The sequence below is a fragment of the Silurus aristotelis genome (genome assembly GCF_946808225.1).
Source record: "Silurus aristotelis genome assembly, chromosome: 13".
Classification (NCBI taxonomy): Eukaryota; Metazoa; Chordata; class Actinopteri; order Siluriformes; family Siluridae; genus Silurus; species Silurus aristotelis.
In genome coordinates this window covers 17,879,707-17,906,397 of record NC_139586.1, presented here as the reverse complement: position 1 = coordinate 17,906,397, position 26,691 = coordinate 17,879,707, and the positions used below count along the sequence as shown (strand labels likewise).

Sequence of the window (26,691 nt, the reverse complement as noted above, 5' to 3'; positions counted from 1 at the left end):
CCAGTGAGACTTCATCCAGTTGATAAAGGAAATTGTCCTTATCGCTAACCAGCCTCTCTTAAAGCACTATTTACACAACCAGGCCCTCAACCATCCATCCAGCTCCCTTTCTCTCTCTCTTTCTCTCATTCCACCTCGCTATCTTAACCACTCTTACTCTCTTGCTTCAGTACAGGAATCAGTGGACGGTTTGAATAATGCATAGTGTTATGTAGCTGATTTTGGATAAGAGGCTCGCTTAAATAATTATCTTTTGCACACAGCTTTCTTCTCTCTACCTCTAATCTTCCTGTCTGACATGTCAAGTCGATTTCCTTGCTAATGTGGCAAAATGGATTATCAAACATTTAATTTCTTTGTCATAATGTAGACCGCTAGTGAGATATTCTCATGTGGTGTGTCCTGAGCACCTTAAGCTAGGTCTTTAAGCATGCGTGACCCGACTTAACAGAAACAGTGTTTCAGCTTGGCCTATCCATCTCCCTCCTGCTTGACACACACTTTGGCCATGATATATTTCAGAAGGCACCAAACCCAGTTAATCAAGTTATTACCAGCCAACACACACTATATACAGCAAACCATTAGGCCTGAAGCAAAGTGAGAAAATTAAAAAAACTTCCATGTCTTTCTAGAAAATTCTAAAAATTTCAACACAGTATATTAAAAAAAAAGTTATGTAATTTATATAACTTTGTAATCTTCTAATAAGATAAAAAACAAAGTTAAAATGTCTGTTTTGTTTCTTGGCAGCCACATGATAGAAATGAGTAATGTTACTCTATAAATTAAAAATGTATAGAAAGATTTTCTTTGTAATAACTAAATTGTTAAATGTTGTAAAATGAGAGGAATATAACGCTTCAGGACTTGTTATATCATACATTGTATATGTTTAAAGTTACATATCATTATATGAAAACAGAAAATGCAACTTGAAACCTCAAAATGCAACATCACATTTACTCACGACTTTTCTTTTCCTGAAAACCTTTACCCCTGACTAATACAAAGCAGTCACACTGGAGACTCCTTCCATAAAAGTCAAATAAATCTCTTTATAAAAACAAATCCCATATCAAAGATCATTTTCTACATTATATCACAGTTAGCTTAACATTTTTGTAGTACCATGTTGTAAAGAAGTTACTAAAGGCTACCAAGAACATTAATGAATCAACAAATTCTAAATTAAAGAAATTAAAGCCAGTGCAATCATACATATTCTGCATTTCTAAATCCACCCAGACCCTTAGCCTTAGAGCTGAGCTCATTGTTATGATGAGAGGACATCCGCATTTGTTTTCCTCTTCAGACAGATGCTCGCTGTCAAAACAGTTTGGCCCACTCGTTTAGCTTCATTAATGAAGAGCAATTGACGGCACATTGCTGAAGGAGATTGAGGCCTGTTCATTGTAGCTCTTAACTGAAGTAGGCCAGACCACACTCTTATAAACCCTACAGAAGACGTGTCACTTTATAGCTGTCTCTCTCATAACCTATTTACCTAAAAAAATTCCTTTCTCTTGGATCCGGGCTTCCACCCCAACATCCAGTAAAACCTGTTACTTAGTCTTTTTTGGTTTCACTTTTACACAATGTGACTTGCACTCTCTTTATTATACAAGCTCACATTTCCATAGAAGGCTAACAGAAAAACCAAGGCCTCATAACATAAAACAAATAGCTGGCCCTGTGATAAATGGTTCTATTAGCAATCCAGATTGTTAAACCCAGATATAAAGGAGCGGAGGGCAAAGGGGGTCCCATTCATTTTCCCCTCACTCGGCATACGTCAAGTGCTGCAAATAGTTTTTTCTTTATGTGTAAATAACATATTAAAGTCAGCATTAGCATGTTCTCTGATAGAAAGTAAATTGTTAAGAATAAATAACATTGGACAGGAGGTGTAAACCAGAGAGGGGGTTTAATAGAAACAGCCAGGCCATGCTCCGAGGTGGGTATGACTTAGGTGACGAGAAGCCTGCGGCCCATTGTAAACCACACGCTGACAATAAAGCGGTATAACAGGGCCATATATTAAAAGCGGTCTGCTCAGCTCTAGGTTCAAGGACCTCGTCTCTAAGTCCCTGCATATTCACTTATCAGCGTCTGCGAGCCGGAATAATAATACGGATTACTGTGATAAGTAATTGGCCTGTCGTGGCATGTTGGCACACAGCTGAGGCTCTTTAGCGCTCGGAAGCTACGGACCGAGGCACTATTGGCTGACCCATGGGCCCTCTGTCTAGTTAGATTGCAGCACAGCAATTCTTCCTCTCTGGAAAGAGGGCCAATAGGGGTCAGAGAAAACAGGGGCAGCACTTGGGCCATCCAAGCCTAGCTACTGCTTGGGTGTAATTTAAAAGTGCAGCAACTTTCAACTTTTTCTGAATGAGACAAGACTAAGAAATTAAACTTTGCTCGGTGCAATTTCAAGCAATCAATCCATGCACAACAAAAACACCACCTCTCTCTCTCAGACACACATACATACACACTTGTTCATTCTTTCTCCTGTTTCTTTTTTCTGTCATTCTGCTGGAACCCCAACAGTGCCTGTTTGATAGTGCTATGCTTCATGCCAAATCAGCATGCACACACTGTCCTCTTACCCCTGTCTTTTGCACAGCTGTCAAAAAATTAAGTCATAATGCATTCAACATGGATAGACTATACTTCAAATATTGAGTGTAATGAGTCTGAAGAGTCATGAAAAAGATAAAAATTCTGTGTTTTAGTAACGATGTTTGACCAAGTCTCAAGTTTGTGGAACTGTACTTGATCACAGTTCTTCAAAATAAAATAGCTTTGAAAGCGCTATCTGAGTATTCACCATTATATTTCAAAATGAAAGTATATTTGTGCCTGTATCTGTGTTCTTGTAATTGACTGGCATCTCATTCTGGGTGTGTCAATGCCCATGCCCGTTTTCCATTATCCACCCAGAACTGGATAATGTGGTTATTGAAAAAGAATGAATGACATTAACCAATTTTGTCTAAAGTATATTTTTAGATGTTGTCATGTTCCCTCCATCTGCCTTGCCTATCAGCTTCCTTAATTATAATCCATGTTATCTGAATCAGAGTTCTACTTTTAGTTTTAGTTTGGTTTTATTCAGTGTCACACTGTCCCAATTTCACCAGAAGAAAAAAATAATACAAAGAAAAGCATAATCAAAATGGTCGTCATGCACAAATCACTTTCTTCTCTCGCTCAGGCAGTTTTAAACCAGATTCTTTTTTTCTAAACTAGTGTCTGGTTTCTGCATTTAACATCAACCTGGAGAAAAATGCACCAAGAAGCCTACACAGCTTGCACCAGGAGAATTCCTGAGTTTTTTATTTTCATGCTTGTGTTTATCGTGAAGATGCTAACTGCAATTACATATATTGCTGTAAAATGTAAAACAGGCCATATCAGTGTAAAATCCATCGCTAAGTAATTGCCTGAGCATGAGGGTTAAACCCCCTCTGCACCCCTCGAAGAGGGGATTAGCTATAACGGAGCTAAGTTCACAGCAGAATCCCCACTTCACTGAGACCATTTACACACATGTCCTCAGCATCTGGGTCTGAATCGACTTCATTCAGCTGCACCAGTCAGACTTAATAAGCAGGCCATATCATATTTATATTATGACTTAAGCTTAAGGCATGATCAAGTGTCATTTTAATAACTGTTAGCTCAGATTAGAAAATGATAGCTTTTTTAACAAGATATTCATTATGAAAGGGATTCAATGCTGAATACACATCTGTAAAAACAGATTCCTTTCCTTTTTAAGAGGAAATAGTTTTCTAATAGTTAGTGAATTTAAACAAAGCTGTGTATTGAAACCTAAATCATACTCACCTGCAGTTATTTGCTCAGAATATAGCAACCTTCAAAAATATTGTTGACTGATGACTTTAAAATACATCACGTCATACTTTCTACTTTGAGAGGAAGTTCTATGGGTAGGCAGAAATTTTGAGAAGCATGTCTGTGCCAATTTACAGCTTAAATCTTAAGTTACAGACAATTTAAAGTTACAGCTGTCCTGTATGATAAATATTTACATAGCAGTCCTGAAAGTCCTGAATGAGATATCTTTGCTGTTTAAGTGCTGGCTAATCAGAACACATACAGGTAAGTATGGGGAATTAATCGTGTAATGATATTGTCAACTGTGATAAGTATTTTGGCAAATATTGCAGTATTAAAATGTTCTTTGATGCCTATAAATGTGACAAGATGTCTACATGCAACAGGTGAAAGAAATGTTTCATAATTATGAATAAAATAAAACAAAGCCTGCTGTAGAAAAAAGATTGATAATGCAGTCATACAGCATTAAGTAAAGTGTCCACGTGGAATATTTGTAAATAATTGCATGGCTTACCTTTTTTTTTTTTATTATTAATAAATTCAAAATGACATTGTATTTTCATCCTAAAAATTTATATTTAATGCTGTAGAACATCTATGTGACACGTTAGTTAGTGTTATTAATTAAAAACAGTTGTTAGAGATGTTAGAGATTCAGAAAATGCAAATCCCTCTTTTTTGTAAGTGGAAAACTTACTACTTCTACTTCTTTTGGCTTCGCCCATTAGGGGTCACCACAGCGGATCATCCTTTTCCATACCCCCTGTCCTCTACATCTGCCTCTTTTAAATCAACTACCTGCATGTCTTCCCTCACCACATCAATAAACCGATATACCCCATGTCCCTCCTCTGCACATGTCCAAACCATCTTGGTCTCGCCTCCCTCAACCTTGTCTCCAAAACGTCCTACATGTGCTGTCCCTCTAATAAATTAATTTCTAATCCTGTCAATCCTCGTCACTTCCAACGAAAACCTCAACATCTTCAGCTCTGCTACCTCCAGCTCTGCCTCCAGCCTTTTACTCAATGCCACTGCCTCTAAACCATACAACATAGCAGGTCTCACAACAGTCCTTTAAACTTTCCCTTTCACTCTTGCAGATACCCTTCTATCACAAATCACTCCGGCCACTCTTCTTCACCCACTCCACCCTGCCTGCACTCTTTTATTTACTTTTTTTTTTTAACACACTCTCCATTACTTTGCACTGTTGACCCCAGGTAACTCAACTCCTCCACCTTCTCCACCTCTTCTCCCTGCACCCGCACCACTCCACTGCCCTCCCTCTCATTTACACACATGTACTCTGTCTTACTGTTACTGACTTTCATTCCCCTTATTTCCAGCGCATACCTCAACCTCTCCAGGCTCTTCTCAACCTGCTCCCTACTCTCACCACAAATAACAATATCATCTGCAAACATCATAGTCCAGGGAGACTGTCTGACCTCGTCCGTCTACCTGTCCATCACCACTGCAAACACGAAAGGGCTCAGAGCCGATCCCTGATGCAGTCTGTCATTTCTACTGCACTTCACTGCTGTTACACTGTCCTCATACATGTCCTGCACCACCCTCACATACTTCTCTGATACACCTGACTTCCTCATACAATACCACAAGTCCTCTCTTGGCACCCTGTCGTACGCTTTCTCTAAATCCACAAACACACAATGCAACTCCTTCTGATCTTCTCTATACTTCTCCATCAACATTCTTAAAGCAAATAATGCGACTTTGGTGCCCTTCTTCAGCATGAAACCATACTCTTGCTCACAGATGGTCACCTCTTCTCTCAGCCTGGCTTCCACTACTCTTTCCCATAACTTCATGGTGTGACTGATCAACTTAATTCCCCTGTAGTTATTGCAGGTCTGCACAGCACCCTTATTCTTAAAGATCGGTACCAGCACACCCCTCCTCCATTCCTCAGGCATCCTCTCACTTTCCAAAATCTTGTTAAACAACCTGGTAAACTCACTGACTCCTCAAAATGCTAACACTGGAGGCTCCTTTCATAATTGTTAAATAAACACCTATTTACTGAAGACTTCACTATATCAATATTAATTTTGTTTTCTTTGTATAAATGTTTAGGAAATATTTTTTTTATTTTAATTATATAATATAAACCTGAGATTTGATGTATAGTTTAAGTTTAAGTTTATTTTATTTGTATAGCGTTTTTCACAATAGACATTGTCTCAAAGCAGCTTTACAGAAATTAAGAATTAAAGTGAATTATGTGTATATATCCCTGATGAGCAGACTGGGGTGACTGTGGCAAGGAAAAACACCCTTTAGATGAATGAGGAAGAAACTTTGAGGAACCAGATTCAAAACTGGGAACCTATCCTCATTTAGGTCATATCAAGGGTGTGATTATAAATCTTAAAACAATGCAAAACACTGGAGAGTGAGAACTAACATGAATATCGGATTGTGTGTGATTATGAGTAATGTCCTTTCTACAGTCTTATATACTTTGTATATCTGAGCTGCTGTTATGGAAAATTAATCAACACTTATCCAGACACAATCTACTACTGTGTGAATATGTTTACTGATCCCTTCTTAATAATAATATGCTGCTAAATTGCATTGCTAATTTGTAAAAATTGCACAAATGGTATTTCCATATAAAATAGAGATTACTTTGTCAGACTTGGGATGTCTGCATCCCCTGCCCTTCTGACTAATTTATAACATTTACACTCTGGAGGTAAGAAAAGGCCCTTTAGCCTTATTATTAGTTGCTTTCATCACTTGCCTTTACTCTAACCCCCCTGACATGCTCTCTTTCTATCTTTTTCACTCTTGAGTTCTTAATACTTTACATGAGAAGAAATTCTATCTATGCATAAAAAAAAATAATAATAATTTTAAATCTGAAAAATCCGGCTAGTTTTTGGCAAATTCTAACATTTAAAATCGTATGTGCTGATTATCATTCTACAATACTATTTTTACCAACCTTGCTTTAACTGTAATGGACTTAGTGAGGGATTTAATCCAATACTGCAGAATATAAACCACTAGGTTTTTTCAATAAATGTGTCAAATATTACTTTTTTATATAAGTAACACGATCAAACTCCCATGATGACACTGTGTGGTCCATTGCAAAATTTATTACATATTGCTCAGTCAATTTTCTTCTCTTTATAATGGCTTGACATCAAGCAACGAGAGTTTCCCAAGCACTATTTCCATTTCAAAGGTAACCCTCAACTGGCATCTGTGTCAATCCTACAAGGACTGTGTTGTCCACTGCTCAGGATTTCGTTTTACTAATTTATAACATTTATACTCTGGAGGTATGAACAAGCCTTTTCAAGCTCATTATCTGTCGCTTTTATCACTTTCTTGCTGACATGCTCCCCTTTTCTCACTCTTTTCCATGCTCTCCTGTTTTCCGCTCTCTCCCTCCCTTTACTAAGTTTCATTAACCTCAACACAAATTGCTTCTGCTTCTCACACCACCTGTCTGTTACACTGTGCCCTTGCTGCTGTACATTCTCTCATTATTAACACTCATGACCTGTTCGTTTCAGGCTCTATGTAGCACATTATTTTTTTGGCCCTCTTGATTATAGGATAAATGTTCTATGTAGAATGTTAGAGCAGAGAGTTTTCCCTTTTAGAAATGGATAACCCTTTTAGAAAAGGGAACAATTAATATAAAAAAATGGGTGTATGCATGTTAATTATATATATATATATATATATATATATATATATATATATATATATATATATATATATATATAGTGCAACTGTATATTATCTTGCAATAAAATAATAGTTATATTAAAAAATAACAGTGATATGTATTCATCTAAACAAAAAGCAACAGGCACAAACCATTTAAATATTCAGTCATTGTTGAGCACATAAAACATCACCACAATGAAAGAAAAAGAAAAAGCAAAGAGTAAAGTTAATAGTAGAGTTAAATAGAGGTCAGGTGAGAGAGATGGAAGTGTACCTCTGCTAAGGAGGGTCGGTGAGGGCTTTTTGGGCAGTTCGCTGAAACCATGGGCATCCAGTCCAGCTGTTTTGCACTCTTTTTTCTCAGCAGCTGTGGGGACACTGGTCTCCATTATGAATGATTCTGTTGGAGTAGAAAAAAGAGAGATGAGTTAGGATGCATCAAGAAATAACTAGTAAGACTGTGGACATGCCACTACCATTCGTTCCCAACAGAGGGCATTCTGAGCAAGTTTTCTCTTCATAAAGCAGATGAGCCATCATGTGGATTAACAAATAGACTTCACCTCACATTCTTCACATCACACTCTCTGAGCATTTATGTAAAGCTCACAGTGGAATGCTTTGCTTGATGCAGAATCATTCATAGCACTTTCCTCCTGAGTGTGTGTGTGTGTGTGTGTGTGTGTGTGTGTGTGTGTGTGTGTGTGTGTGTGTGTGTGTGTGTGTGTGTGTGTGTGTGACAGAGAGAGAGAGAGAGAGAGAGAGAGAGAAAGAGAGAGAGAGAGAGAGAGAGAGAGAGAGAGAGAGAGAGAGAGACAGCGAGAGAGCGAGAGAGAGAGAGAGAGAGAGAGAGAGAGAGAGAGAGAGAGAGAGAGAGAGAGAGAGAGCTTTAAAACAAAATTTTAATGTGCTTGGATAGTCTCACCATCACCTGTAATCATAAGTAACACTACATTGATGTTCTCTTAACAAAAAATATTTTTTACAATAGTAGATAGTAAATTAAAGTTAGACACTCCTAGGGGGCAGGGCTTAAAATGGCAAAACTATTTTAATATTTGTAACAAGAAATAATTGGTCAAAAGATTAGCAGGAATTAAACGAATTCTGAAGATAACTCTGTATGAGCTTAATGGGCTCCTTCAGGTGTAGCATAGAGAGACATCCTTTATGGAAAAAAGAAATTCCCAAAAGATATTTATGGATATTTATTAGCTTTTCCTCACTTCACTGCAACAAACATAAATAGCAAATGGTGGCAGAAGTATCAAAAGTATATTTGTTTTTGTAATTTTCTGATTAATAATTAGGTGTTTAGCTAAATATTAGCAATTTTGGGCTTAACCTATGTTTTGGCCAGAAAAATACATGTATTGTAATTAATATTTTGTGATCTTTGTATTGAATGAATAGAACATGTATGACTAATGTTTTGCTTTACTATATTTAAAAACAAAAATCACCCCAGTATGACATTATAATGTAATGTGTGTTAATGATATTCTTCTTCTTAAATGTTTTACCCTATATCATTTTTATTTGAATTGATTAGTTTGTAGTAATAATATTTAATTCTATAAAAAATATAATTGAAGCGACAGTTTTCTACATCTTAAGCTTGGGTCGTCCTGGTCACAGCAACCAAATGGTGCACAAGGATTACATCTTTCTGCTGTATGACTCAATACCATGTCCTGGCTGCCAGCCTCTATGACGGCTTTATTCGTTTACTCACTCATCCATCTCTTATCTCTCGCTTTTTTCACTCAAGGTAAGCCGATTAAGGGAGTTGCCACACTTGCGCACTTCGATGGCATCTGTTTCGGTTTTTGCTCAGCCAAGACTGTCCCTGGATGGGATGGCAAATTTTTGCGTTTTAGTTGCAATCATTATTTTTTTGATTATCCAGGTAATTAAACACAATTAATAAGGCAAAAACTGTTGTGTGTTTTTTAATCTGTTAATTTATTCAATTGTAGGGTTTGTTTATATGTTATTACATTTGAACAAAATGTTTGTATGTTTCTATTTTGTTACAGTAATATGCATATATGATCCATAATAGTAGTTTAACTACTAGTGCTTTATTATTTTAGCCTTCCTATTTATGTTATTTATTTGTTTATTTGTTTGCTTGTTCATCATCAGTTGATCATTTAAATGTATATTTTTGAATATTTTTAATGAATTATTCTGTAAATAATGGCTTAATTTGTAAATGATGCAATAATTTAAGCCACAGTCAAATTCTCTTCCGCACTTATTATGCACCTGTGTCCTTGTGACAGGTTTTAAAGACGAAAACAGAGATCGTCTTCTCCAAGACTACAACAGCTGCCTCACACTCTGCTGCCAAATCCGTCACAGAAAAGAAACGTGCAGCAAATCCTGTAATGTGTTTATAAGACTCGGTCATCACTTTGATCATTTATCATGCATCAGAATAACACAATCATCCCATAAAATCCATCTTTTGGGTTTCTTGGGTTTCTTGGCCTGGGATCTTCCTAACATTGGCCGAACAATATGATGAGCACACTCTTGAGTTATGTTGTTTGATTGACAGCTGCATTTTCTCTAAACTATGTGTAAGCCGTAACTGCTTTGCTTATCTAGGTGTTAAAAAAGAAGACATTTAGCAGGCTAACACCTCATTTTAACCTTAAAAGCAGGCTTTTTTTTCCAGACAGAGTGCCTGAAAAGGCATTTTGCTTCTTTCCTAAATCATTATCTCAAAATCCCCCACACAGATCAGGACCCCATGGAGCCATCCTGGGCCACCAGTGTGACATGACAGGATAGTACAGGTGTCAAAGACCAAACAGACAGATGGCCACGAGAGCAAACAGGTAACAACAGGCACTTTTTTCTCTCTATTCTGTCAATGGTCAGCTGCCAAGAGCTGGAGAGGAAGAGTGAGGAAGGAAGAAGAGGCAGGAGGCAGGACAAAGAAGGGCTAATCCCTGATCAAAACCTCCTACGTCTCCCTAAGACAGAGTTCATCACAGTTCAGATGAGAGATTTGCCACGACCCGACGTGAAAGATGCTGTCGTAAAGACAGAGTATTACTCCACAGTTCGAAAAGAGATGTGCTTCTATAAAGATCAACACGCAAAGCAGTGAACACTGAATGAAAGAATATTCATGAGTCTAGAACAGTTTTTAGAACAGTTGTAATAATTGAAATCTGATCTACATGGACACTGAGGAAAAGAGGAATAACCTTATAATTAACATTGCTAATAAAATAAAGTTAGGGTCGCAGTTGATCCAGAACCTATCCTGGGAACACTGAGCATCTGGCAGGAATGCATTCCGGATGAAATTTCAGTTCATTGCAGGACTTTCTTAGTTTTATTTTTTATTTCGTTCCAGTGGCATACCAATATCTGGTTTTTAATTCCTGTTTGAACATTAATTAGTTTTGTTTGTAGCTAAAGAAAATCGCTAGTTGTATTTCCCAAAATATAAACGTCATTGTGGCATTTTTTTGTGACTGATGAGCTTCATATATTTATATATACATATATATATAATTTTTGTATGTCCCATGGGATCCCAATCCCATTGCCTAACAAAAGTCTAAACCAGATGCCATATAAACTTGTCTTTAAAAATTTACCTGAGTTTAGGATTGAACAAGGGACCCTCGAGATGCCCAATTGTGCCAATAGGTAAGAAATGTATTTCATAAAAAATAAAAAAAAACAATGGTTATGATACCGGTTGTATCATAATTGAGGTGCTAGCTCAGTGGTTAAGGCATTGGACTTTGGATTGGAAGATCACAAGTTCAAATCCCACCACAAAGCTGCCACTCCTGGGCCCTTGAGCAAGGCCCTTAACCCTCCCCTTCTCAATTGTGAGACACTCTGGATATAGGAGTCTGCCAAATAACGTAAATGTACTAAAATGTACTAATGTATAACAGACTATTAAAAAATCTCCTCTTGTACTCAGAAGATAAGAAAGAGGTTTTGTGCTTTCACTTTATTTCTTTCTAAATGGTCAAAGATTTAAATAATACACACAAAGAGTAAAGAATCTACGGATTCAAACTACAATCTATAACCTCTATTCACACACGAGCCATTCAGCTGTACACGGCCTGAGGCTTCCCAATCATGGCGCTATTTCTTTTCCAATCTCAGCTCTTGAATACATGAAAAGAGGTGCGAAAGGGTCTGACGGACAGGCCTGTGTGCTCTTTGGCGCAACAGCGATGGCCTGCTGTCTTTGAAGAGATTTAACAGGTGTGAGGGTGCGGATGTGCTCCAGCGGCGTTGTACTTGTCGCATCAGAGGCCTCATTAGGAGTCTAGGAGCGGCCTAAAGACTTTTCTCTTTTTAATTACATTCGCCTTGTGGCAAAGAGACTCTGTGTGTGCTCAAAAGCCTCAAGACTTCTAAATGACAGAACTGTCACTCCACATCAAGTGTGAACAAGACATTACAGCCAGGGTGTACATGTGTGTAATGTAGATACCTTTTTTGTTCAAATGACAGGGATTAAGCTCGATCACTTCAATCATAATGTCATTATGCCAAGCACTGAAATAACACACACACGAAAAATGAGACAAAGCAAAGGATTAAACAAATGAAAGAGAATTATTATTCGTTCTGCCTTAATCAATCTCCTTGAGCTAACGTACACAAGAACTGCATACAGAGTGGTTAACCCCAACCTTGCTTTGTCAATGATCGCCTCCTTTAGGTACACACACACAGCCATTCAGTTTGGCATGATAACTAACAATAGGAGGCTTTAGTGAAAGGTAATTGAGGAGAACAACAACTTCTGAACTTAACTCTCTCCCATTCAAGGCCCTCATTGTTTTGAAATCAATGACATGTTTGTTTTAGCACCTTGCTCTCTCTCACCAGGCCCATGGCTTCTGTTCAGGCACCCTCCCACCAAAATCCTCCCAAAGAACTTTGAAAAGGAATGCAAACACATTTTCAAAGAGCTTGTTTGAAGATCTTAACTCTCTCTTCCTCCTTTTTTGACTTTCCAAAAGATGTCACCCTGGTTGGACTGCCACAAATGCAGTTAATATTTTAAATAGTCTACATGGAGAATGCTTTATATTTTTGTAACATAGACAGCTGACAAATGCTCTATTAAATGTCTGTTTCATTCACAGGTGAACAGCTGCTTTGTTATGGACAGAGAGAGAGAGAGAGAGAGAGAGAGAGAGAGAGAGAGAGAGGGAGAGAGAGAGAGAGAGAGAGAGAGAGAGAGAGAGAGAGAGAGAGAGAGAGAGAGTAGGGGCGATATGTAGTCCAGTCCATTTCCTGTGTGACAATTTCATTATTTTAAACAAAACCCAGCTGCTAGACATAAAGCATGGTTAGATCTTTGGGCTGTTCATGGAATTAAACTGATGTCTCTCTGTGGGCTCTTTAAGATGATGTCATTTAAATACTTTGTAGGGGGTTTTTTTCTCTAATGTTGACCGATTGTTGATGTTAATGGTGTTATGAAATTCCATTGTTTAACAGCCAGTAAAGCATATGGATGTAACAACTAAGCTGATCTTGATTTAGCAGGCACTATCTGTGTGCTGGCAAAGGTATTTAACTAACTATAAAGTGGAAATAAAATTAAGCAAAGGTCAGCCAAAGAAGCACTGTTAGGTCCTTGCCCAAAAAGCTTAAACCTTGTTTTCCCAGATTCGAGAATAACAATGAATAACATACTGATTCAAGCTAACAACAAGACCATGATAACTCAAGTAACCAATCTATACTCTATCCATGGTGAACAAGAAGGCAAATGATGCCAAACCTTGAAGCAGATGTTCTACAACAGCTAAAAACCACTTCAGAATCCAGACATGTCAACCGTCAAGAACTGAAATACGGGGCTTTAGTGGGCACAGGCTCACTTAAATAAGGCAGTTAAAAGCTGGAAATGACTAAGCAATATTTTTCCAATCTGCAACTGTTCAGTATTGTTAAGCCAGTGAGTATTTTTTTCATATGTTTATCTGCTCTGCTACAATATTTTTCTCAATACTCAGTTTGCTGGAATACTTTTCCGGACTTCCGCCTGCCAGTTGACGACCCCCGCTGCAGAATAATTATGCTATCTTCTAGCTTAATCTATCTTTTTGGAGTTTACAAATGCACCTGGTGAACTACAAGTACTTGCTTTTGACAACTGAACTTAGCTAAAAAACCTTAACAGAAGCAAACTAAGCTACAAATTTGACTGCATATTTTATGACCAGGTAGTTGTGGTCATCCAACACATTGGCAAATTCCAAACATGTCACCTATGTTTAATGTGCAATGAAAATAGCCTTTTGCTACACAGTTCAAAATTAGCATCTATTGCTGCAATCGAGCACACAGGGACCTCAAGTTGACAAATTCAAGCCATCTGAGACAGAGTTGGGAGAGAAAGAAAGAGAAAGAGGCATTCTCTATGTCTGATAAAATTAATGTCTTCATATTCCAGGTGCACTGAGCTTTCTGGAGAGAGCTGTTTGGCTCATCATGCAGGATTACTTACAGCAACCAACAACCCATCATGCTGAGTAATTACAGCCCAAGCTGTCGGCCAAACAAATGGCTCTGACAGAACACTGAAAGGTCACGCAGTGAAATCCCAGAGAATTCATTGAGCTATTTCTCTTTCTTGTATTCACGTCTGGTGCGATCGTTCAGATACACCACTGGTGAGGCAAAGTGCTCTCTTATGGCACATAGTGGGGTTAATGATACCTACATATGCAGGATAGAAAGAGAAAAAATCCCACCAAGTCTCCAGGATGGGCGGTCAAACATCAACAGTACCACTATATTTAAACATTTACAAAAGCAGATAGACGTGTCTAATATAATTCTTACACCAGGAGTTCTTAAACTTTATGTAGCTCTTTAATTATAAAGAAATTAAACAGTTCAGCACAGCTTTATTTCAGGAAAACTATTTAAATTAGTACCAGAGTTTTATATATTTCGGGTTTATAAGAAAGCTTGTTTTATCTTCATACAGTTAAAATAAATAAAAAAGGAGTAATTGTCTCAGAAAACTTGCCACATGCAACGTGCAACTTTAAAATGGCCTGAACTATTAGTGTTCAAAAACATTTCCCTTTGGAAGTGTGAATGAGGCCAGAGATTTACATTACTTAATCACCATATTTTTTTAATCTGATGATAGGAGTTGTTCTTTAATATTTCTATGAAGTTTGAAGTGACCAAATACTCTGGGGAAAACCTTAAACCTACTAAAATAATGTGGCCTCCTGCACCAATGACAATTAAATTTAGGCCTATCACCTATCTAAATTTAGGCCTATCACCTATCTCTTAATATAATTACAGTGAAGACCACAGAGCGACATGGACCCCTTGATAGTGTAATAAAAAGATTTACATTTGCACAAGCCCGCTGCAGTGAACTCTGAGGCAGTTGAGTCTGTTGTGTGGAGTCAATGGGAAGCCTGGGGGTGTTTGTGGCTTCCCCCTGTGAGAGAATGCAGCAGGGGGAGGCATGTGAACCTGTGGATAACGGAGACGGGGGGAGGTTGAGGTGAGAGAGCGGTCCTATGGCTTGGATCACACCCCCTGCTGGTAAGTGCAATATCCTGTGGGTGATCTCTGTGGGTTTGGTCAATCTTAAACAGATGTTAGGATTACAACCCCAGCTGAACCTCTGGAGAAGAGTCTCTGATGGGAGGATCTGTCCTGTCTTTCCGAATCAGTCTCTAGAATTATTATCGCTCCAATGTGCCAAGCAGAGCCATTTCACAGGGTTACATTGCTGAGGCGGTTTTCCAAAAACATGCATATTGCTCTTGCCTCGGGCTATGGCCTTCAGAGTGAACCCTTGGGGAAAACTTCCTATTCCTTCAACTGCTGGGACTCTGCAATGTTTTCTTCATTTTTCTTTTACGTCACTACCTTTGATCCATTGGCCAAATGGTGTTGTTAAGAGACACTTAGCCTGGCTGTGCAGTAAATGTCCTCTTCTGCTGCTGTTTGAGGGCTGAGGCCAAGCAAATGCCTCACCACACACTGGACTACAGTTTTAAGAGTTTGCCAACAAGTCCATTGTGCAGACATCCAGACGGCTAAAATTAAGAGATGGCATATAGTATAACTAGTAAAGTAGATATGAAATTGTAACAAACTCACTCTCATTGCCATGTGATTCGGTCTTCTTTCCTTGTCATTTTATGAGATTTATGAGACCACAGCTTTGTATACTGGGTTCTCCTCCCTGGTCTTGTTGAAGTCAGCTGTATGAGGTTAAAACAGGCTCAAAATTTCCAGGGCATTGCTCTGCACAAACAATTTTGTAGCTCCTGCACCACAAAACCGAGCTGGTTAAAAAAAAACTTTCTATATCCTGATGCTGAAATCCTCCCTGTACACTCCTGGGACCATAAATTTATTGGAGCAAAATGTCAGTATGATTTATCCAGCCACCTGCTTCAGTCTTGACCTTACCTTAAACATAGCATGCATAACTGTATCATGGGTACCCAGCTGAATTGAGTTAAAAACCACAAGGCCAGACGGGACAAAACAAAGGCTCGAGAGAGCCGTGTATAGGCTACTCTATTACCACCTAAAATTTCAAAGGTTGGAAAAGATGAAGGATGCCAACACAGCTGCCTGAGTGCAATCCCTATCTGTGAGAGGCAAAGCAAGATCTCTCAGCTGGGCCTCTCCCCAAACACTGATTGTATGAGCATGTTGCTTGCTAACAGCTAACACATGGAGCTTTTTTTTTTCTCAAGGCATCTCATGTAAGCCCCGTCTTCCCGGCAGGCTGTTTTAGGACTCTGTGGCTTGGCTGCATTTCACTTTCTTTCATTTTCCTCTCAAAAGAGAAACTCTTTAGTTCGTGATTTGAGTCTAATGAAGAACATGCCTTGAGAAGGCCTGCACCATAGCTCTTTTATTTAGACAAATAAGTAATCCAGGGTTGTTCCACCACAATGAAGATTTCTCTTCAGTTGCAATAACCAACTGCTATTATGTAAAACTGCGAATCTTGCATTACCATGTCTCGATTTGTTATGCATGCTCAAAGCAACTGAACTTTGTCCTTCATTTGGATTTATTTTTTCCAGAAACTGTTTGCCTTATATGTGTATTGTTCTGTAGTGAGAATTTGATAATGTATTGGCAGACCCACAGTAAGGTGCTGTCAAAAGTTCTTAAAGAAACCGAAGAGCATAATTTGGTTGCACCATTCCTCTAGGAATTAATTAAGTCATGAATCAAAGACCGCCAAGAGGCGCTATGGATACCCGTCACATTTCATAGTGAGCCGAGTTTCGTGTGCCCCTGGTGGCATGCAGACCTTTGATTTCAAGGCGTCTCACGGTGTGTGACGTCCTTTCATAAGACATTTAGTGGAATTAGATGGTGCTTGATGCTTGATTGTTTCTGCTTGATGAGGATTTCTTGTGCCATATTTAATGTGGGTCTGACTGATCACTTTAATCTTACTAAATTAGTTCATGAATTAACTGAATCTGAGTTAATTGCACACCCAAAAACTGCAGCAGAACAGTAAAGCCTGTAAACAATGTGAGGTGAACCCCAAACTCTAGGGTTAATTCTAGCATGGATAGAAGAAAGAATTTGATCCAAACCTGCAACAAAACTAGCTTTGAAATATCAGCACTTCAAAGCTTTTGGTGCAACATTAAAATGTAGAAGGATAAAGAAGGTCACATGATAACAATACTAGCCACATGGCCTAATGTTAAGAATGGCAATGACTTTTGGTTATTAAGGAAATTAAATCTGTGCGAATTTCTACCATCATCTATGTTCACATAGTTTACAGTAAAGACCTATATATTTTTTGGGGGGTTGTCTAAAATATACATTTTATCTTTATTATCTTTATTATTATATTTCATATAAATTCCAAATTTAAGTGAGTTTTTTTGGCAAATTGTTTACTTGTTATATGACAGTAGTGCACAAGGTTTCAGCACTAATATCCCAAGTTTGAAAAAATTAACTTTCTTGAAAATCGAGCAGCCAATAAATACAAATCAATAAATGTAATGGACTATGTGTTTATAATACAGACAAAATGCATCAAAACCATCTTTTTAAAGTAACAATTGCAAGTTATAAATACATTTATCAGTGTAATATGCAACAAGATGCAACTAAAGTTTCTCTTTAGTTTTTCCAAATAACTGGTAAAATAGAGTTAAATGTAAAATTATATATTATACATAGTTTATATTAACAATCTATTTTATATACGTATATATACAGTACAGACCAAAAGTTTATATATATTATATATACATTACAGACCAAAAGTGTGGACACACCTGCTCATTCAAAGAGTTTTCTTTATTTTCATGACTATGAAAATTGTAGAGTCACACTGAAGGCATCAAAACTATGAATTAACACATGTGGAATTATATACAGAAAATGAACTGAAAATATGTCATATTGTAGGTTCTTCAAAGTAGGCATCAAGAGAATGCCAAGAGTGTGCAAAGCAGTAATCTAAGCAAAAGGTGGCTACTTTGAAGAACCTACAATATGACATATTTTCATTTGTTTCACACTTTTTTGTTATGTATATAATTCCACGTGTTAATTCATAGTTTTGATGCCTTCAGTGTGAATCTACAATTTACATAGTCATGAAAATAAAGAAAACTATTTAAATGAGAAGGTGTGTCCAAACTTTTGGTCTGTACTGTATATTAGGAGTGTAACACTAATGGCTATTGCTAGCACTATGGATTCTTGAGCATTTTATGTCCAGCTTCAAGCATTTCTCTTTAAAGGAGAAAATCCTGACACTTCCTTATATTGACAAAGTGAATGAAGAATGCAAGCAATGAAGACATTTGTTAAAGTATGCTGAAAATATAATATGTAGATCATATCTTAAGTAAATGAAATGTTAAATATAAATCACACACACACACACACACACACACACACACACACACACACGTACACACACATATTTATTTTTATTTAATGCCACTTTAATTGGTTACTCAATTTAATCAATATATAAAAAAGTGTAAAGCATTAATTTTATTTATTCTATTATATTTAATTTACAAATTATTATAAAAAAATATTTTATATATTATTTATCTATGTAGTATTTTATTTACAATTTTTTTGAAAATCTAAACTGTTGATGTTTACAAATGATAATAATAATAAACTGTGTTAATAAAAAAAAAAACAAGGAATTTTATGTTTTGAATTTCTTAACTTCTCAGTTCATTAGGCAACTCTGCTTGGTTCATATAAAATGCTTACTTATAAACTTGCAGCCAACATTTCTATTTGTAATGTATTGCCCTGCCCCTGAATTACTTAATGCAACCCTTCAAAGTCTTGCAGCATTCCATCCTAATAATTTTTTTTTGCTTTAATAGTTGTCTTTAATAAGTGCCTACGTGTCATTTCTTGTCTAAGCTCAATGAGGAATATCTCCTCAACGGCCACATTCCTTCATGCAAAAATTCACCTTGACACATGCACAACTTGTGGCGCCCTCGTCTTCCATGTTATCCCGCGTCCCATATGGAGTTTATCTATGTCTCTTTGATGAGCATTCCCATGTGGTCGGGAGCTTGAGCTGCTGGCAAGAGGGAACGGTTTACTGCGCTCTTCATCAGAGCAAGTCAAAGCAAGCGAGGGTGAGTAAGAGACTGAGCGAGAGAGAGAGAGAGAGAGAGAGAGAGAGAGAGAGAGAGAGAGAGAGAGAGAAAGAGAGAGAGAGAGAGAGAGAGAGAGAGAGAGAGAGAGAGAGAGAGAGAGAGAGAGAGAGAGAGAGAGAGAGAGAGAGTGAAAGAGAATGTAATGCTGGCCACAAAAATTGCCTGAGGACAAATCACCCCTGACTGGTGGAGAGATTTCTCAGAGCAGACAAGAAACAAAAATATTAGTGTTCCGCTGGTCTGGGTTTATGGAGGCAATTACACATGTTTGCCCTTTGGAGAGACTGAAAAAATACTTAGCATGGGAGATCATACAGCCTGGTAATAAAAGCCCTAACTAACAAACAAAAACAAACTTTCCTATTAGCAACATAATAATAATAATAATAAGAATAATTAATAATAATAATAATAATAATAATAAAAAATTATAATAATGCCATTTCAATCAAATCAGTCAATGATAAATCCAAGATCATTCCTCCATGTTTTAACTGAAGTAGATAATGAACCCAATATGGCAACAAGAAACAATGGAACCTGAGAAGTTTCTCAACCCATTTATCCAGAATCAACCCGGTATAACATAACATAGATTTTCAGGGGTCACTGCCTCCATTGAGACACCACAATGGAGCGACTTCTCCAGGGGTCAACTCCCCTCGGATTCCTCCATATAGCCAAGAAGAAGTGACTTCATATACTTCATTGAGAAAGCCCATTGTGCTCTGTAGTCTTGGGGAAAAAAGAAAGGGAAAAAAAGAGAAAGAGATGGTCCCCTGCTGACCTGGGCTCCAAGCTCAATCAGTCATAGAAATGTGGAGCTACTACCTAGACTGAGAAAAAAGTCGACTAGTCTAAGAGGAGACAGAATGGCGGCATAGAGAAAGGTTAAGATTAAAAAGAGCTTCAGGTTTCAAAATCAAAAGTTTGGTTGGAATATTTGACCTATCATAAATGTCATTTCAAAATGAACTAAACAAAAATTTTGATTTGATTGAAAAAGCAGCAGAACAAAAACTTTGCAACTTTGTAAAGTGTTTATTTTGCTATACTATTTGGAATATAAGTAAAAGGTAAGTAATAGAACCACAGTTCTCGTTTAGGTCTGCTAAGGTGGTGATTTTGACACCAAACTGGGTCAGGTGTTGATTTTTTTAAGCTTCTATAAAAATAGTATGTGGTCTCTAAAATTTTGTTTTGAAGAAAAAAACAAAAAAACAAACCATCTAATCAATTTTCACAAGCATATTTCAAGTAAAAGTGTAAGTGCAGACAGTGCATCTATGATTACATTGCATAGGTAGGTAAGCTATGTCACCACATCCTGGGAGTGGAATAGCAATAATAGTGACCATTCATTCTTTGCATTTCTTCTAATCTAACCTACAGTCATATTAGTCTTAATACATGGGGAAAGACGCTAAACTTTATTTAAATGTGTACATTGGTTCCACGTGATTGAATTATGTTGCTTTACACACATTTTGCTTTTGTACAACAACAATTATTCAATCATGTATGTTTTCAAGCCCTGACTAAAACTGAACTCAATGATTTGACCTGAGCTCAGGACAGAATCCAGCTTGTTGCCATTTAGGAACACACATTATAATGCTGCGATCTCCTATCACACGCATTGAATGTATTTGTACAGTTACAGTTCCTGTTACACAAATGTCCTTGCAAAACATCCAGAAACGTAAAACTCTAATTAAAAATGGTTTTAATAAGAATTTTTTTTTTTTATCTGCGGATTACGTATTATTTTTTCCATGATAACAAGGACACATACAGAAATGACTGTGAGGGGAAAAGAGGGGGGCTTATGGAGTGGCTAATGGATGTACCAGGCAATGATCAAAAACACCCGTATTGCAGATACTTCAAATCAGAAATGCATGTGCACCACTGTGACCTCATTTTCCTCAAGAGAAACACAAGATAAAAATGTCTTCTTATTTTGGCACCCAGAGAACAGGTTTGGGCTGAAGATTTTGGTTAGACCTTTAGAAACCCTAGTTTTATAAAATGTTTTCCAAATATTCAAATTCATGTCATAATATATTTAAAAAATGAAGCATAAATCTCACAGTCTCATAGTTTTTATTTTGTGATCATTTATAGCGGCTCAATAGACAGTGTTCATCAATCTAATCTAATGTGCAAAATAATAATAACAACAATAACAATTTAAAGCATATAGACTCTCTCTCTCTCTCTCTCTCTCTTTCTCTCTCTCTCTCTCTCTCTTTATATATATATATATATATATATATATATATATATATATATATATATATATATATATATATATATATATATATATATATGCACAGCAGAATTAAAACTGGGGCTACATCAACAAAAGAATAAAAGAAAAATATGTCAAACACTTTGAACAAAAATCCATTTTGGCCTGAGTACCGCATGTCGGTGCGGATCCATGTGAAAATGGCGCCGGAGGGATCGCGGGAGCGCGATGAAAGGGGGCGTGGTCATCCCGCGGTCCGCTGCGGCCGGTGAGCGCGAGCTTGCCTGGACTGAATGAGCTGAATGGGATCCCAGCGCTCTTTCACATCCTTTCAAAACCTCTTCAGCGTGACTGCTGGGACTCTTCATGGCGCACAATAGCAAATGCACTAAAACTTTTTTTTGCTTCTTTTTCTTATGCTAATGCATTTGACCGGGTCCTCACATGAAAAAAAAAAATCCCACTCCCACCGACTGTTTTTTCGCCTCTTCCTCTAGGATTTAAATGGGCCAATTAGAGTTTTTTGCCTTGTTCTCCCTGATTGTCAGCTAAATTTCTAAGCACACAGGCCCTTTGATTCTCTCCCCATGAATTGCAGAGGGTTTTTTTTCTTCTTCTTCTTCTTCTTCTTCTTCTTCTTCTACTTCTTCTTTTTCTTCTTCTTCTTCTTCTTCTTCTTCTTCTTCTTCTTCTTCTTCTTCTTCTTTATTTTCATTTCATTCCCTTTTTCTCAACCCTATATATAATAATCACACCAAAGCCACATGCATGGATATACCATAACAAACAAGACATGACAACAATGGCTGATATTTATTTTAAAGCTTTCAGAATAAAGCTAATAAACAGCACAGAAAAAGCTGGTCCGCTTTGGAGAGCAAACACGGGGCCTTTCAACTAACAGCATGAGCTTTTCAGAAACCCTTGAGCTAATGATAGCTCGACTTAACAAGACTCAATTTCACTGGTTGTGGTGTTGAATATGCAAAGTTTGGTCTTAAATGATATTTCCAAACAGATTTTGTTTTTGCATTATTTTTTAAATCTATGCATGATCAAATAAAAAAGCAAAGACAAAAAAAACATGTTTTTTTTTAAAGGAGTAGGCAGTCCACATTTAGGTAATAGCCCAAACTTTTATCCCAAAAACTCAAAACTCAGTCCTCACTTATGGCAGAGTGTATGGTTTGAATTTTCTGAATCTGGGCTCTAAAGGCACTGGCGCCTCTCCACCTTTCCGATCAGATTTTTTTTGGTCCCGTATGGATCAAGTTTCAGACAAAAAGATGTTTGAAATTCCAGCACGAAAGCCGGTTGAAATTGCAAACAAGAGGTTAAAGGCAGCTCTGATCTAATTTACTTTATCTTTTTATTGTAGCATGAAGCATGTAATGCACTTTAAAGGCAGGTTTATTTATGTTTTTTTATCAGAATAGATAGCAACAATGTAAACAAGTGTGCAACCTCTTCGGGCTTTTAAATCTGTATATTTATGTTATCAAAACACTCAAAGTTCTTTGAACTGCATATATGCATTGTCTTATATGCAACATTTATACATGCACAGTTATTTTACTTTATTTGCATCTATTACGCTGTTCTGAATAAGTAAATGTGAGTGAATAAGAGTGAATAAGTACATGTGAGTAAATAAGAGTGAATAAGTAAATGTGAGTGAATAAGAGTGAATAAGTAAATGTGAGTGAATAAGAGTGAATAAGTACATGTGAGTAAATAAGAGTGAATAAGTAAATGTGAGTGAATAAGAGTGAATAAGTACATGTGAGTGAATAAGAGTGAATAAGTAAATGTGAGTGAATAAGAGTGAATAAGTACATGTGAGTGAATAAGAGTGAATAAGTACATGTGAGTGAATAAGAGTGAATAAGTACATGTGAGTGAATAAGAGTGAATAAGTAAATGTGAGTGAATAAGAGTGAATAAGTAAATGTGAGTGAATAAGAGTGAATAAGTAAATGTGAGTGAATAAGAGTGAATAAGTAAATGTGAGTGAATAAGAGTGAATAAGTACATGTGAGTGAATAAGAGTGAATAAGTAAATGTGAGTGAATAAGAGTGAATAAGTAAATGTGAGTGAATAAGAGTGAATAAGTAAATGTGAGTGAATAAGAGTGAATAAGTACATGTGAGTGAATAAGAGTGAATAAGTAAATGTGAGTGAATAAGAGTGAATAAGTACATGTGAGTGAATAAGAGTGAATAGGTAAATGTAAGTGAATAAGAGTAAATAAGTACATGTGAGTGAATGTGAGTTCAAATGTGATTGAATGTGCACGAGTTCCAACATTTCCATAAATGTTTATATTACATATATATCCTACCTTTTTATGTGTTAATAGCTTTCCTGATTCACGTGTCCAAAAGCTGTGTCTTCTTTTTGTTCACGCCAAACTTTTTCGCTGCAGAAAGTAGAAACTCGTCCTTCGCGGCGCGACCCGAACCGCCATCCGAGCGCAGCGCAAAACTTTGCCCAAACTCTCAGCGATCCTTCAGAGCAACTTCACCCGAGAGTTTGCGCGTCTTCGATTCACTTCTGTTCAGCGCAGAAAATTTTGCTTTCGAAGCCTTTCCGAAAAAAAATAAACCATCGCTCTCGCAAAACGGAAAGAAACTGAAACACACGGAGATTCGGGACGGTGTGTGTGTGTGTGTGTGTGAGTGGGTTGATCTCTCCGGGCTGATCTGTGTTCAGTCCGATCTCCTTCTCTCCCCTCTGGGCTCTCTCTCTCTCTCTCTCTCTCTCTCTCTCTCTCTCTCTCTCTCTCTCTCTCTCCGTTTTTTTTGGTGAGTTTAACCATTTGCTGTTCCAGATGGGCCGGGCTAGTGGAGTGGAAAGAGCGCGCGCACAGACACACACACACACACACACACACACCACACGTTTGCGGGCACACTGTGTGTGTGTGTGTGTGTGTGTGTGTGTGTGTGTGTGTGTGTGTGTGTGTGTGTGTGTGTGTGTGTGTGTGTGAAAAGTTTGGAGTAGTGTGTTGCGTAAAAAGATCAAAGAACGCAAAAATCAGGACACAAGTTACAATAATTCCACGTGAACTTTTTCTTGGAATTCAGCAGAAAACAGCATTAATGCATCAGCAAGGATTTGGCTGATATGCGCATAGAAGTAACATTGGGTACATCTGAAAAGAGTTTTTGCTTTCCATATATTTAGGCCTAGACCATAAGAGTAAATATCCTCAACGATTCAAAGTTTATTTTGGACTTGGTTTGCATCCATGCAACTCTCCTCGGTTTAGAAAAAACAGGGGGAAAGTCTTTCTGGTGACTTTGGCTCAAAAGCAGAACATCTTTCCGCGTGTGCTTAAGTCTTTCAGTGTGAGCAAAAGTGAACTGATAAAAAATAAATAAATGTCAGTATTAAATTGACTCTTTCAGTATTCAGCGCGCTGTAGAAGCAGTCTTGATGATTTCGCACAGGTACATGCGTACACCATCATCAAAATGCTTTCATTAAAACGCCGCTTTACCATTACAGTGTTTACGTAGAACATTAACCAATCGCTGCTCTGCGTCTGTATTATAGCAGCTAAATGAATTCGTACAGTTTATTAGAAAAAAAGCAGAAACACACCAGTGTTTATATTAAACCTTTACAAATGTTTGTATAGGTGGAGCTGGATTAGCTATTATAGTTTATATAAGAATAGCTAAACCTAAATTTATAGCTTTTTGTGAACAGCTGGATTAACCCTTACAACATTTATATAAGAACAGATGAATGAATCTCTACAGTCTTTCTATACTACAGCTGGATTAAACCCCATACAGTGTTTATATAAGACCAAGCAGGTTGCCCTTACTGTCGAACTAATCTCAATAGTGTTCCTATAGAACAGCTGAAATAACTCATACAGTCTATCTATAGAACAGCTGGATTAACTCATACAGTCTATCTATAGAACAGCTGGATTAACTCTTACAGTATTTCTATAGAACAGCTGGATGAACTCTTACATACTTTCTAAAGAACAGCTGGATAAACTGATATGTGTGCATCAGAAGAATTTTTTTTCTTAATCAACCTATATTAGAACAGTTGGATTCAACCTGAAAGTGTATCTGCAAGAACATCTGAAGTAATCTTTACAGCATTTATATACATAAAAGAGACAAATTGGCCATCACATTGTTTATAAATGAACAGCTGGGTTAATCCTAATAGTTTTTTTTTAATAAAACAGCACATGGACTAACCCTTAAAGTGTTTCTATAACAACAAATGGATTATGTGTTAGTGTGTTTATTTAAGAACAGCATGATTAACCATTACTATGTTTACATAAGAACAGCTGGATTAACCTTCACAATGTTTACATACGAATAGCTGGACAAACAATTAAAGGGTTTTGGCAAGAGCAGCTGGATTTCTGGCAGTACTTCTATAAGAGATTTACCCTTAAAGCAGATATACTGTATACTGTAAGAACAGATGTATAATCAATTACTGTGTTAAGGTAAGAACAGCAGGAATAACAATTACAGTAATTCTATAGGATTAACCCCAGTCTTTAAATAAGAACAACTGAATTAACTGGTATAATATTTATAAGGTCTTCTAATGAACTATTAATAATTATAATAACATCTTGATTAACCATTACAAAGTTTGTTTGAAAAGATCTGGACATAAATAAACACTTTGTGCACTGTACAGTATATACTGTACTGTTTACAGCACTGTAAACATCTGTGTACTGACACTGTACAAGATTTATTTTCGCTGACTGGGGATGAGCAAAAGTCAAATGTCAACTATTATTTTATGTATGATGTATGTATGTATGCATGTATGTATTTATGTAAGTATGTATGCATGTATGTATGTATGTATGTACTGTTTGTATATTACACCAAATTGCATAATATATCTAAACACAGATGATCAAATATGGAGCATGAAAACACATAAACAAGACTGATCAAACATTCATGAATCAAAAATGTTTATGATTTTAGCCAGAATATCATTTATTCAAAACATTCTCTCTCATGCACCTTTCATATACTGTACCACTTTACACATGTTTGGCTTTAGATTGGTTTCAAAATGCCATAATGAATATTGTGATCAATCAAGTCAAAAGCAGAAATACATGACTGTAATAGACAAAAGTGCAC

At 37.0% G+C, this 26,691-nt stretch overlaps 1 protein-coding gene across 1 annotated transcript in view; it reads right to left on the bottom strand.

Moving 5' to 3' along the window:
- Nucleotides 1-24,305, bottom strand: part of gli2b (GLI family zinc finger 2b) — a 76,792-nt gene extending 52,487 nt beyond the window's left edge. The window contains exons 1-2 of the mRNA XM_083557967.1: nt 23,880-24,305; nt 7,865-7,990 (exon numbers count right to left, since the gene is read on the bottom strand). Coding sequence (XP_083414093.1) covers nt 7,865-7,979 — 115 coding nt within the window. The 5' untranslated portion in view covers nt 7,980-7,990; nt 23,880-24,305. The remainder of the gene's footprint in view (nt 1-7,864; nt 7,991-23,879) is intronic.
- Between the last annotated feature and the right edge of the window lie 2,386 nt (nt 24,306-26,691).